General features: G+C 41.7%; 1 protein-coding gene across 1 annotated transcript in view; it reads right to left on the bottom strand.

The window, feature by feature from the left end:
• DNAH3 (dynein axonemal heavy chain 3) overlaps window positions 1-13,000 on the bottom strand; it is a 242,515-nt gene that overhangs the window by 40,389 nt on the left and 189,126 nt on the right. Inside the window, exon 51 of the mRNA XM_055562073.1 lies at window positions 5,818-6,016. Within this exon, the coding sequence (XP_055418048.1) occupies window positions 5,818-6,016 (199 nt within the window). The remainder of the gene's footprint in view (window positions 1-5,817; window positions 6,017-13,000) is intronic.

Here is a 13,000-nt window from a genome sequence, read left to right on the forward strand (position 1 = left end):
ATTAGAAAAAGAACAAAGCCCCAAGTTAGCAGAGGGAAGGAAACAATAAAGATCAAAGAAAGAGAAATAAAATAGAGACAAAAATAGAAAAGATCAATGAAACAAAGTCCTAGCCACAGCAATCAGGCAAGGAAAAGAAACAAAAGGTATCCAAATTGGCAGGGAAAAAGGAAAACTGTCACTATTTCCAGATGATACATATATATATAGAAAACCCTAAAGTCTCCACAAAAAATTAGAACTGAAAAACAAATTCAGTAATGTTGCAGGATACAAGATTAATATACAGAAATCTGTTGTTTTTCTATACATTAATAGTGAAAGAGAAAGCAAGAAACCAATCTCCTTAAAATCATCAAAAAGAATAAAATACCTAGGAATAAACTTAACCGAGGAGGTGAAAGACCTATACTGTGAAAACTATAAAACACTGTGGAGGGAAATTGAAGATGGTACAAATAAATGGAAAGATATCTCATGCTCATGAATTGAAAGAATTAATATTAAAATGTCCATATTACCCAAAGCAATCTAATGTAAAAACCTTTCAAAATATTAAAAACAGAACTAGAAAAAATAATCTTAAAATGTATATAGAACAACAAAAGACCCTGAGTAGCCAAAACAATATTGAGAAAAAAAGAACAAAGCAGAAGTTATCTCAGCCCCTGACTTCAGACAATATTGCAACGCTACAGTAATCAAAACAGTATAAGACTGATAAAGCAAAACAGATGCAAAGATCAATGGAACAGAATAGACAGCCCAGATATAAACATGCTCATTTGTGGTCAATTAATCCATGATATAGGAGATAAAAAGGGCTTCCCTGGTGACTCAGATGGTAAAGAATCCATCTGCAATGTGGGGGACCTAGGTTGGGAAGATCCCCGGAGGAGGACATGGCAACCCACTCCAGTATTCTTGCCTGGAGAATCCTGATGGACAGAGGAGCCTAGGGGACTACAGTCTATGGGGTCACAAAGAGTCAGACATGACTGAGCAACTAAGCACAGCACAGGAGATAAGAATAAATAACAGGGAAAAGACAGTCTTTTCAATAAGTGGTGCTGGGAAAACTGGACAGCTACATGTAAAAGAATGAAATGGGAACACTTCCTAACACCATACACAAAAGATAAACTCAAAATGGATTTAAAACTAAATATAAGACTAGAAACCATAAAATTTTTAGAAGAAAATATAGGCAGAACACTCTTTGATATAAATCATAGCAATATTTTTTTGGATTCTTATCCCAAGGCAAAGGAAACAAAAGCAAAACTAAACTAAACAAATGGGATCTAATTAAGTTTAAAAGCTTTTGCACAGAAAAGGAAATAATGAACAAAACAAAAAGACAACCTACTGAAATGGGAGAAATTATTTGCAAATTGTATGACCAGTAAGAGGCTAATATCCATCTATAAACAGCTCATACAACTCTGTATTTAAAACAACAATCCAATCAAAAAATGGGCCAAAGACTTGAATAGACATTTTTCCTGAGTAGACATACAGATAGCTAACACACACTGAAAAGATGCCTAACATCACTAATTATTAGAGAAATGCAAATTGAAACCACAATGAGGTATCATGTCACACCTGTCAGAATGGTCATCATTAAAAAGACCACAAATAACAAATGTTGAAGAGGATGTGGAGAAAAGGGAACTCTCAGATACTGTTAGTGCAAATGTAAATTGGTGCAACTACTATGGAAAACAGTATGGAGGCTCCTCAAAAACCTAAAAATTGATCCAGCAATTCCACTCCTGGATATGTATCTGGAAAAACGCAAAGACAGTAATTCAAAAAGATATGTGCACCCCAATGTTTATGGACCATTACTTACAATAGCCAAGATATGGGAACAACCCAAGTGCCCATCAAGAAATGATGGGATTAAGAAGATATTGAATACAATGGAATATTACTGAGCTATAAGAAAGAATGAAATACTGCCATGTAGCAATATGGATGGACTTGGGGGACATTGCTTAGTGAAATAAGTCTAACAGAGGAAGACAAGTACTATATGTTATCACTTATATGTGGAATCTAAAAAATAAAACAAATGAATGAATACAACAAAACAGAAACAGACTCACAGATATGGAGAACAAAGTAGTGGTTACCAGTGGGGAGATGGAAGGGAGAGTAGCAATATAAAGGCAGGGGATTATGCAGTACAAACTGCTATGATTAAAGTAAGTAAGCTAAAGAATATATTGTACAACATAGGGAATATAGTCAGTATTTTATAGTGAGTTTATATAATCTATATAAATAGATTATATCTATAATCTGCTGCTGCTGCCAAGTCGCTTCAGTTGTGTCCGACTCTGTGCGACCCCATGGACTGCAGCCTACCAGGCTTCTCCGTCCATGGGATTCTCCAGGCAAGAACACTGGAGTGGGTTGCCATTTCCTTCTCCAATATCTATAATCTATATAACCTATAATAATCTATAACCTAATATATTATTAATATATTATTAATAGATCTATAATCTATAATAATCTTGAGTCACTAGTTATACATTTAAAACTAATATAGTAAATCAATTATACATTTAAAAAATTGTTTGCTCCTTCTGTGTTTATTACAATCTGGCATAGTGCTTGATTATCAGTTTTTAACATGAATTTAATGAATGTTGCCCTTTTCTCCAGTCATACATGAAGAGGGCAACTGGATCCATAAGCATGTATTAATATTTTGAATATTCTTTTCCAAATATGGGAGGTGGGTCTGATAGAGCATGTTTTGTCATCCCTGGGATGAATCAGTCCTTCTAGTGAGTGACTGAGTGACTGAGTGTCTCCAGAGAAAGAGTGAGGGTAAAGAGTGAGGGTAGGGGAAGCAACTTGCAGACTTGCAACCAGACAGAGGACGGTTCTCAGCCTGCCCTGAAACGAAACAGGGCCTTTGTTCACCTCAGCACCCCTCATGATGACTAATAAATGAGTGAGCCCTGATCCCATCCCAGGAAGGGATGTGTCAATGTGTTAGAAAAATGTCACTCTTTTTGATGATAAACCCTTGCCAAAGTCCACTCATCAAAAAATATCTGCTCAATGTCATGTGGCAGTCTGGATGGGAGGGGAGCTTGGGGTACAAATGATACATGTATATGTATGGCTTAGTCACTTCACTGTTCACCTGCAACTATCACAATATTGATCTGCTAAACCCCACTACAAAATAAAAAGTTAAAAAAAAAAAGAGTTGTACTTGAGATATTGTATTAGATACAACAGGTCAAATACGTCCTATTTCTATAGCAAGCTTAGACACCAAACAAATATTTCCAATGAAAGCTTTTCTTTGCATCCTAGGAAATGATCTGCTTTGTTTAAATTTAAGGTATCCAAAACTAATTTGGGCTTCCCTGGTGGCTCAGACAGTAAAGAATCTGCCTGCAATGCGGGAAGAATCTACCTGGGTTGGGAAGATCCCCTGGAGGAGGACATGGCAACCCACTCCAGTATTCTTGTCTGGAAAATCCCCATGGACAAAGGAGCCTAGCGGGCTACAGTCAGGGGTCTCAAAGAGACAGACACAACTGAGCGACTAAGTACAAAATTAATTTATGTGTGCTTTTGCTCCATCCCAATATACTGGCTAAATTCTGTGAGTTATTTTGTGAATAATACACAAAATTCACTTCAATTTTAAAATAAGAAAGGTGGATGATGCATCCTGTGGCCAACATCAATGATTGAAGAAGAGAACTGATTTTTGAGACCTGCCCCTGCTTTGCATATTTCAGTAGTTCTCAATCTTGGCTGTACCTTAGAATCACCTGGGAGCTTTAAGAAAAATACTAATGCTCAGGCCACACCCTAGGCTAAAGGAATAAGAGTCTCTAGGAGTGGGGGCAGGGGCATTACCATTCTTTAAGTTCCCAGGTATACCAGGGTACAGCCCGAGTGGAAAAGCACTGGCTAGCTGCCTAGCTCATCTTTCGGAGAAGGCAATGGCAGCCCACTCCAGTACTCTTGCCTGGAAAATCCCATGGATGGAAGAGCCTGGTAGGCTGTAGTCCATGGGGTCGCTAAGAGTCGGACACGACTGAGAGACTTCCCTTTCACTTTTCACTTTCATTCATTGGAGAAGGAAATGGCAAGCCACTCCAGTGTTCTTGCCTGGAGAATCCCAAGGACGGGGAAGCCTGGTGGGCTTCCGTCTCTGGGGTCGCACAGAGTCGGACACGACTGAAGCGACATAGCAGCAGCAGCAGCAGCAGCTCATCTTTACTCAGACTAACTTTTTACACCTCAGATGCTTCCCTAAAGGAGTCTCCTGTAACATCCTCTCCCTATTTGTCCGTTTCTGATCACGTCTGCATTTCTTCATGTGGTTTTTGTCCTGAAACCAGCCAAGGAAGAGGGAATGCTATTCACTGGGAAGCAGAAGCCAGAGTCTCCCAAAGGAGGCATCAGGAATTTCTAACATTTCAGAAGCAATGGAGGAATAGCAGGACTGTTTGAAGGATACAAGGATTCAAAAGGCAAGAAATATCACAGGAGATGGTTTTTAAGTCCTTGTGCAGTTTTAAGACTCTTTAAGTACTCTTGCCTTGAAAATCCCATGGACGGAGGAGCTTGGTGCAGGCTACTATCCATGGGGTCGCAAAGAGTCGGGCATAACTGAGTGACTTCACTTTCACTTTTTCTTTCAGTTTTAAGACACTGATTTTATTGCAACATTCTACATCTAATTTAAATTTTAAGAATGAATTTTCACTTACTCATGCTTCTAGGCTTTATTATATAAACTTTCCTCTCTCTCCCCGCTATTCCTTTTCTCCCGTCTGCTGAGTTTCTGTATCCTGGTCTTCCTCAGGCCTGTCAGTTTCACTCTCTCCTTTCTTCCTCTAATCCTTCACCAGCAGCTCATGCTCCACTTCACCTCCTACAGCCATTCTCTGTGTGTGTGTCTTTGTTTTCCTGTCTCTATTTCTCTTCTTTCTGATCTATTTTCTTCCCACTCACTCTTTATTTTTGTATGTCTCTGTATCTCTGGTTGGGGGCGGTGGAGGCGGGGGTGGGGGTGGGGTGGATGGGCGGGGGGGGGGGTGGGGTGGTCTCTGCTCTGTCTCCATTGTTCACTTTCAGCTTTTCTGTGTCTTAGCTTATTTCTGCTTTTCTCTCTTGCCAACATCTTTCGCTGTCATCTGTATCTGACACTGTAAGAGTCTCTCACTCCCCCATTCACCCCTCCCTGTGCTTGTCTTTCTTCCTCCAGATTTCTTTTCATCCCGACCTCTTTCTCTCTGTTTATGATCTCTTCATGCCTATGTGCATGTATCTAGGTGTCCAGGTCTCTATTTCTTGCTCAGTCTCACTATCTTTCCATTTCTCTGTGTCTGTCTCAGTCTCCTTTTTCCTCTTTCAGTGTCTCTCTCTCTCTCTTTTTCTCAGTTTCTCCTTTATCTTTCTCTCCCTAGCTCTTTTTGTTTCTCTCCCTGCCTCTCACCCACATACTGCTCTGTGTGCTTGCTCCCTTCATTTGTGTAACAATGTAACATCTGCATGACCTTCATTTGTGTTACAGGCGGGGGCCTTGACTGAGTTTGGCTTCACCTAAAGATGCCTGCATTTTCCTTACTGAGTGGGAGGAGAGAGCATAGTGAAGAAACACAAGTGAGTACACCCGTATCCTGGGGCCTATCTTATTTCCCCTAAGACACCATGATAGGGCCTGCAGGCCTGGGGCAGGATGAGTGGGGATGCTGGCCCCCTTCCTGTCAGGAGAGGGCAGCCTTTGTATGCCTCTGGGTTGGGAAGGGTGCTGGAAGGGGTTACCGCTGCCACTGGGGTCCGGCTTCCTCTCTGGTCTCAGCCCTTTCATCACACAGATGCTCTCCATGACCAGCTTGACAGGCCCAGGTGGGTTCTGCATGGCCTTCACCAGCGAGATATCTGCCGGGTTCAGCGTGTCCAGTGCAGCGAGCGCAGCCTCGAGCGCCGGCATCGCCTCTGCCAGGTCCCCTTCGCACTCGTTCTGTAGGCAGCACAGGGACAAGGGGTGAGTGCCCGGCGCCCGGCATACTGAGGGTGAAGCAAGGTCGGCCCTGGGAGAAGCAGCAGAAGTGGGAAGAGGTGCTTCCTGCCCCAGAGTCCTCCCAGGACAGTGTCTTCTCCTGGAGGTTTGCATGCAAGGATGGCTCTGAAAGGCAGCAGGGAAGCATGCATGCATTTGGGAGCTGTGGTTTGGATGCCTGGGACATTTGAGAATTTACCTGGTCTATAATCTTTTACAGAATCAAGCTTTTGGTTTTTAACTAATTCCCAAGGGGTATATGTCACGAGTGACTTCATACCAACTGATCAATGATGGGTTGAGAGATGAAGTGAAAAATGAGGCCTATCTGTGAGTGACAGATGGGAAGGGGATTACAGCAAGTTTGGGAAGGAATAAGGCATGAGGGGTGGGAGAATGTCAGAGATACGGTGAGAGTCTAGGACGCACTGTAGCTCAGAGATGGGATGGGGTGAACCTGGGGACAGGGTGATGTTTAAGGCCAGAGTTTAAGGATGAGGAATGGGGATAAAGACTAGAGCTGGGTAGTGAGTCCTGGGAAAAAGAGAACAGAATATGTTTTGTCCATTATTTATTTGTTTAAAAACAAAACTAATACAATGGAATATTATTCAGCCATAAAAAGAAATGAAGTAATGATTCATGCAACAACATGGATAAACCTGGAGAACATTATGCTAAGTGAAACCATCCAGATAGACACAAAATGGCACCTGCTCTATGATTCCATTTACATAAAATGTGCATAAAAGGAAAATCCATATAGGCAGAAAGTAGGTTAGTGGTTGACAGGGCTGGGTGGAAGAAACGGGTAGTGACTACTAATGAATATAGGTTTCTTTTTGGGGTGATGAAGATGTTCTAGAATTACATAGTGGTTATGACTGTATAACTTTGTGAATATACTAAAAAAAAACCCTCTGAATTGCATGATTTTAAAAGGTGACTATTAATGGTATGTGAATTATATCTCAATTTTTTTTAAAAAAGGAAATCTCAACATTATAAAATTCTGTATAGATTACAGTTGGCCCTCTGTAACTGTGGATTTGGGACCACAGATCCAGAAGGCAGGGGGCTTGAGCATCTGAGCATTTTGGTATCTGTGGGTCCAGAGGCGGGGATGGGGTGGGGAAGGCTGGACCCAATCTCCTGTAAATACAACTGTATTTAGCAGTCCAATTCTTTTCCTTCAACAACAAAACAATGAGGTCTTGGGAGAAAAAAATTAGTTAACCAAGGCCACAAAACTGGTTAGTCACTGAGCCAAGTTCCAACTTTGGGCCCCCGGCTCCCCATTCAGTGAATTTTCTGATAGTCTCCCAGCCCAGGGAGTGATAACAAGGTCAGGATTGAAGTGAAATTTCACAAGAGAATGTCAAAAGCAGTGTGTGTCAAAATCTATGTCCTGCAGATTTATTTTGATAAGCAAACAAAATGAGGTTCCACCTTCTTACATGTATGTGTGTGTTGGAGCTTCAGCTTCAGCATTAGTTCTTACAATGAAGATTCAGGGTTGATTTCCTTTAGGACTGGTTGGTTTGCTCTTCTTGCTGTCCAAGGGACTTTCAGGAGTCATCTCCAGCACTGCAATTTGAAGCATCAATTCTTTGGCACTCAGCCTTCTTTATGGCCCACTGTCACATTACGCCTCCCAATGTTGAGATGGCTCTGCTTCTTTCCTAAGGGGTAAGGCCTGGGTTCCAGCAAGGTTGTTCATCCAATGACTCAAAAGGCCTCTTTTATTGTTCAGTCACTAAGTTGTGTTCAACTCTTTGCAACGCCATGAACTGCAGCATGCCAGGTTCCCCCATCCTTCACTATGTTCTGGAGTTTGCTCAAATTCATGCCTATTGAGTCGAGGATGCTATCTAACCATCTCATCCTCTGCTGGCCCCTTGTCTTTTTGCATTCAATCTTTCCCAGCATGAGGATCTTTTCCAATGAGTTGGCTCTTCACATCAAGTGGTCAAAGTATTGGAGCTTCAGCTTCAGCATCAGTCCTTCCAATGAATATTCAGGGTTGATTTCCTTTAGGACTGACTGGTTTGATCTCCCTGCTGTCCAAGGGGATCTCAAGAGTCTTCTCCAGCACCTCAATTCAAAAGCATCAGTTCTTTGGTACTCAGCCTTCTTTATGGTCCAACTCTCATATCCATACATGACTACTGGAAAAGTCATAGCTTTGACTACATGGACCTTTGTTGGCAAAGTGATGTCTCTGCTTTATAATATGCTATTTAGGTTTGCCATAGCTTTCCTTCCAAGGAGCAAGCATCTTTTAATTTCATGGCTGAAGTCACCATCTGCAGTGATTTTAGGGCCCCCCCCAAAATAAAATCTGTCACTGCTTCCCCTTTTCCCCCTTCTATTTGCCATGAAGTGATTGGACCAGATGCCATGATCTTAGTTTTTTGTTTTAATGTTGAGTTTAAAGCCAGCATTTTTTTTAGCTTTAAACTTTTTATTTTGTATTGATGTATAGCCAATTAGGCTTCCCTGGTAGCTCAGATGGTAAAGAATGTGGGAGACCCAGGTTTGATCCTTGGGTCGAGAAGATCCCCTGGAGAAGGGAATGGCAACCCACTTCAGTATCAAACCAGTTAATCCTAAAGGAAATCAACCCTCAATATGGTTGGAAGGACTGATGCTGAAGCTGAAGCTCTAATACTCTGGCCACCTGATGAGAAGAGCGAACTCAGTGGAAAAGATCCTGATGCTGGCAGGAGTAGCAGGTGACAGAGGATGAGACGGTTGGATGGCATCATCAACTCAATGGACATGAGTTTGAGCAAACTCCAGAGGATAGTGAAGAACAGTAAAGCCTGGCATGCTGCAGTCCATGGGGTTGGAAAGAGTTGGACACAACTTAGTGTCTGAACAACAACAACTCTGCATTAAAGTTAAATAAGCAAGGTAACAATATATAGCCTTGACATACTCCTTTCCCAATTTTGAACCAGTCTGTTGTTCCATGTAAAGTTTTAACTGTTGGTTCTTGACCTGCATACAGGTTTCTCAGGAGACAGATAAGGTGGCCTGGTATTCCCATCTCTTTAAGAATTTTCCACAGTTTGTTGTGATCCACACAAAGGCTTTAGTGTAGTCAATGAAGCAGAAGCAGATGTTTTTCTGGAATTCCCTTACTTTCTTTGTGGTCCAATGGATGTTGGCAATTTGATCTCTGGTTCCTCTCTTGCTGCTGCTGCTGCTAAGTCGCTTCAGTCATGTCCGACTCTGTGCGACCCCATAGACGGCAGCCATCAGGCTCCCCCGTCCCTGGGATTCTCCAGGCAAGAACACTGGAGTGGGTCGCCATTTCCTTCTCCAATGCATGAAAGTGAAAAGTGAAAGTGAAGTCGCTCAGTCGTGTCTGACTCTTAGCAACCCCATGGACTGCAGCCTACCAGGCCCCTCCGTCCATGGGATTCTCCAGGCAAGGGTACTGGAGTGGGTTGCCATTGCCTGGTTCTCTGCCTTTTCTAAACCCAGCTTGTACCTCTGGAAGTTCTCAGTTCACATACTGCTGAAACATAGCTTGAAGGATTTTGAGTGTAAGCTCACTAGTATGTGAAATGAGCACAATTGTTTGGTAGTTTGAACATTTTTTGGCATTCCCCTTCTTTGGGATTAGAATGAAAACTGACCTTTTCCTGTTCTGTGGCCACTGTTGAACTTTCCAAATTTGCTGACATATTGATGGCAACATTTTTCAGCATTATCTTTTAAGGTTTGAAATAGCTCAGCTGGAATTCCATCACCTCCATTAGCTTTGCTTGTAGTAATGCTTCCTAAGGCCCACTTGACTTCACACTCCAGGATGTCCAGCTCTCAGTGAGTTTCCACACTATCATGATTTTCCAGGTCATTAAGACTTTTTTTTTTATTTAAATAGTTCTTCTGTGTATTCTTGCCACTTCTCCTTAATCTCTTTTCTTTCTGTTAGCTCCTTACTGTTTCTGTCCTTTATCATGCCCATCCTTGCAAGATATATTCCCCTGCTATCTCCAATTTTCTTGAAGAGATCTCTAGTCTTTTCCATTCAATTGTTTTCCTCTATTTCTTTGCATTGTTCATTTCAGAAGGTCTTCTTATCTGTCCTTGCTATTCTCTGGAACTCTGCATTGAGTTGTGTATATCTTTCCCCTTCTCCCTTGCCTTTCATTTCTCTTATTTCCTCAGCTATTTTTACAGCATCTCATATCTCAGACAACCACTTTGCTTTCTAGCATTACTTTTTCTTTGGGATGGTTTTTGTCACTGCCTTCAGTACAATGTTATGAACCTCTGTCCATAGTTCTTCAGGCACTCTGTCTACCAGATCTAATTCCTTGAATCTATTTGTCACCTTCACTGTATAATCATAAGGGATTTGAGTTAGGTCATACCTGAATGCCCTAATGGTTTTCCCTACTTTCCTCAATTTAAGGCTGAATTTGCAATAAGGAGCTTGTTATCTAAGCCACAGTCAGCTCCAGGTCTTCTTTTTGATGACTGTATAGAGCTTTTCCAACTTCAGCTGCAAAAAATATAATCAAGCTGATTTCAGTATTGACCGTCAGGTGATGTCCATGTATAGAGTTGTCTCTTGTGTTGTTGGAAGAAGATGTTTGCTATGACCAATGTGTTCTCTTGGCAAAACTGTTAGCATTTGCCCTGCTTCATTTTGTACTCCAAAGCCAAAGTTGTCTGTTGCCCCAATATCTCTTGACTTCCTACTTTTGCATTTCAATCCTCTGTGATGAAAAGGACATGCTTTTGGTGTTAGTTACAGAAGGTCTTATAGACTGTGTGCATCACAATAAACTGCGGAAAATTCTAAAAGAGATGGGAATACCAGACCATCTGACCTGCCTCTTGAGAAACCTGTATTCAGGTCAGGAAGCAACAGTTAGAACTGGACATGGAACAACAGACTGGTTCCAAATAGGAAAAGGAGTACATCAAGGCTGTATATTGTCACTCTGCTTATTTAACTTATATGCAGAGTACATCATGAGAAATGCTGGGCTGGAAGAAGCACAAGCTTGAATCAAAACTGCTGGGAGAAATATCAATAACCTCAGATATGCAGATGATACCACCTTTATGGCAGAAAGTGAAGAAGAATTAAAGAGCCTCTTGATGAAAGTGAAAGAGGAGACTGAAAAAGTTGGCTTAAAGCTCAACATTCAAAAAACTAAGATCATGGCATCCGGTCCCATCACTTCATGGCAAATAGATGGAGAAACAGTGGCTGACTTTATTTTTGGGGGCTCCAAAATCACTGCAGATGGTGATTGCAGCCATGAAATTAAAAGACACTTACTTCCTGGAAGGAAAGTTATGACCAACCTAGATAGCATATTAAAAAGCAGAGACATTACTTTGTCAACAAAGGTCCATCTAATCAAAGCTATGGTTTTTCCAGTAGTCATGTATGGATGTGAGAGTTGGACTATAAGGAAAGCTGAGCGCCAAAGAATTGATGCTTTTGAACTGTGGTGTTGGAGAAGACTCTTGAGAGTTCCTTGGACTGCAAGGAGATTCAACCAGTCCATCCTAAAGGAGATCAGTCCTGGGTGTTCATTGGAAGGACTAATGTTGAAGCTGAAACTCCAATACTTTGGCCACCTGATGTGAAGATCTGACTCATTTGAAAAGACCCTGATGCTGGGTAGGATTGAGGGAGGGAGGAGAAGGGGACGACAGAGGATGAGATGGTTGGATGGCATCATCAACTTGATGGACATGGGTTTGGGTGGGCTCCAGGAGTTGGTGATGGACAAGGAGGCCTGGCGTGCTGCGGTTCATGGGGTCGCAGAGTCAGACATGACTGAACAACTGAATTGAACTAGAAGATCTCGTAGGTCTTCATAGAACCATTTGACTTCAGTTTCTTTAGCACTAATGCTTGGGGCATAGACTTGGATTATTGTGATGCTAAATGGTTTGCCTTGGAAATAAACTGAGATCATTCTGTCTTTTTTTGAGATTACAGTCAAGTACTGTATTTTGGACTCTTGTTGACTGTGAGGGTTACTTCATTTCTTCTAAGGGCTTCTTGCCCACAGTAGTTGATATAATGGTTACCTGAATTAAATTCACCCATTTCTATCCATTTTAGTTGACTGATTCCTAAAATGTAGATGTTCACTTTTGCCATCTCCTGCTTGACCATGTCCAATTTATCTTGGTTCTAACATTCCAGGTTTCTATGCAATATTGTTCTTTACAGCATTGGACTTAACTTTCACCACCAGACACATCCACAACTGAGTGTCATTTCCACTTTGGCCCAGCATCTTCTTTCCTCCTGAATCTGTTTCCCTGCTCTTTCCCTGTAGCATATTGGATACCTTCAGACCTGGGGGCTTATCTTCTGGTGTCATATCTTATTGCCTTTTCATACTGCTCATGGGGTTTTCTTGGCAGGAATACTGGAGTGATTTGCCATTTCATCCTCCTATGTTTTGTCAGAACTCTTAACTATGTATGACCTGTCTGTCTTGCATAGCATGGGTCATAGCTTCATTGCTTTACACAGCAAGCTCATTTGCCACAACAAGGCTGTGATCCATGAAGATGCAAAAGGCCTCTGGTTGTAACGTTATCTTTAACAGTGATTCTCAATCTTGACTGTGCATCAGAGTCACTGAAGAGCATTTAGAGCATCCACATCTTCAAGTTCCACACCCAGAGGTTCTGATTCATTCAGTCTGGTGCGGGGGTAGAGGGGTCTGGGAATCTGCATTTTTAAAACTCCAAAGGTGATTCTGGCACACAGCGCTGTTGAGAGACTCAAGCTGATACTCTGGAAACACTGAGAACAAGGCAGGAAATAATAGACTTCAATGCCCAATAGGGGAATGGCTACTTGATGGGTGAAGCACCTACTTAAAATGGTCATTAAAATGATTATATGACATTTTGGAAAAACATTTGTGATAAGCTGCTAAGGAAACA

This window comes from Bubalus kerabau, chromosome 23 (assembly GCF_029407905.1).
Source record: "Bubalus kerabau isolate K-KA32 ecotype Philippines breed swamp buffalo chromosome 23, PCC_UOA_SB_1v2, whole genome shotgun sequence".
Classification (NCBI taxonomy): Eukaryota; Metazoa; Chordata; class Mammalia; order Artiodactyla; family Bovidae; genus Bubalus; species Bubalus kerabau.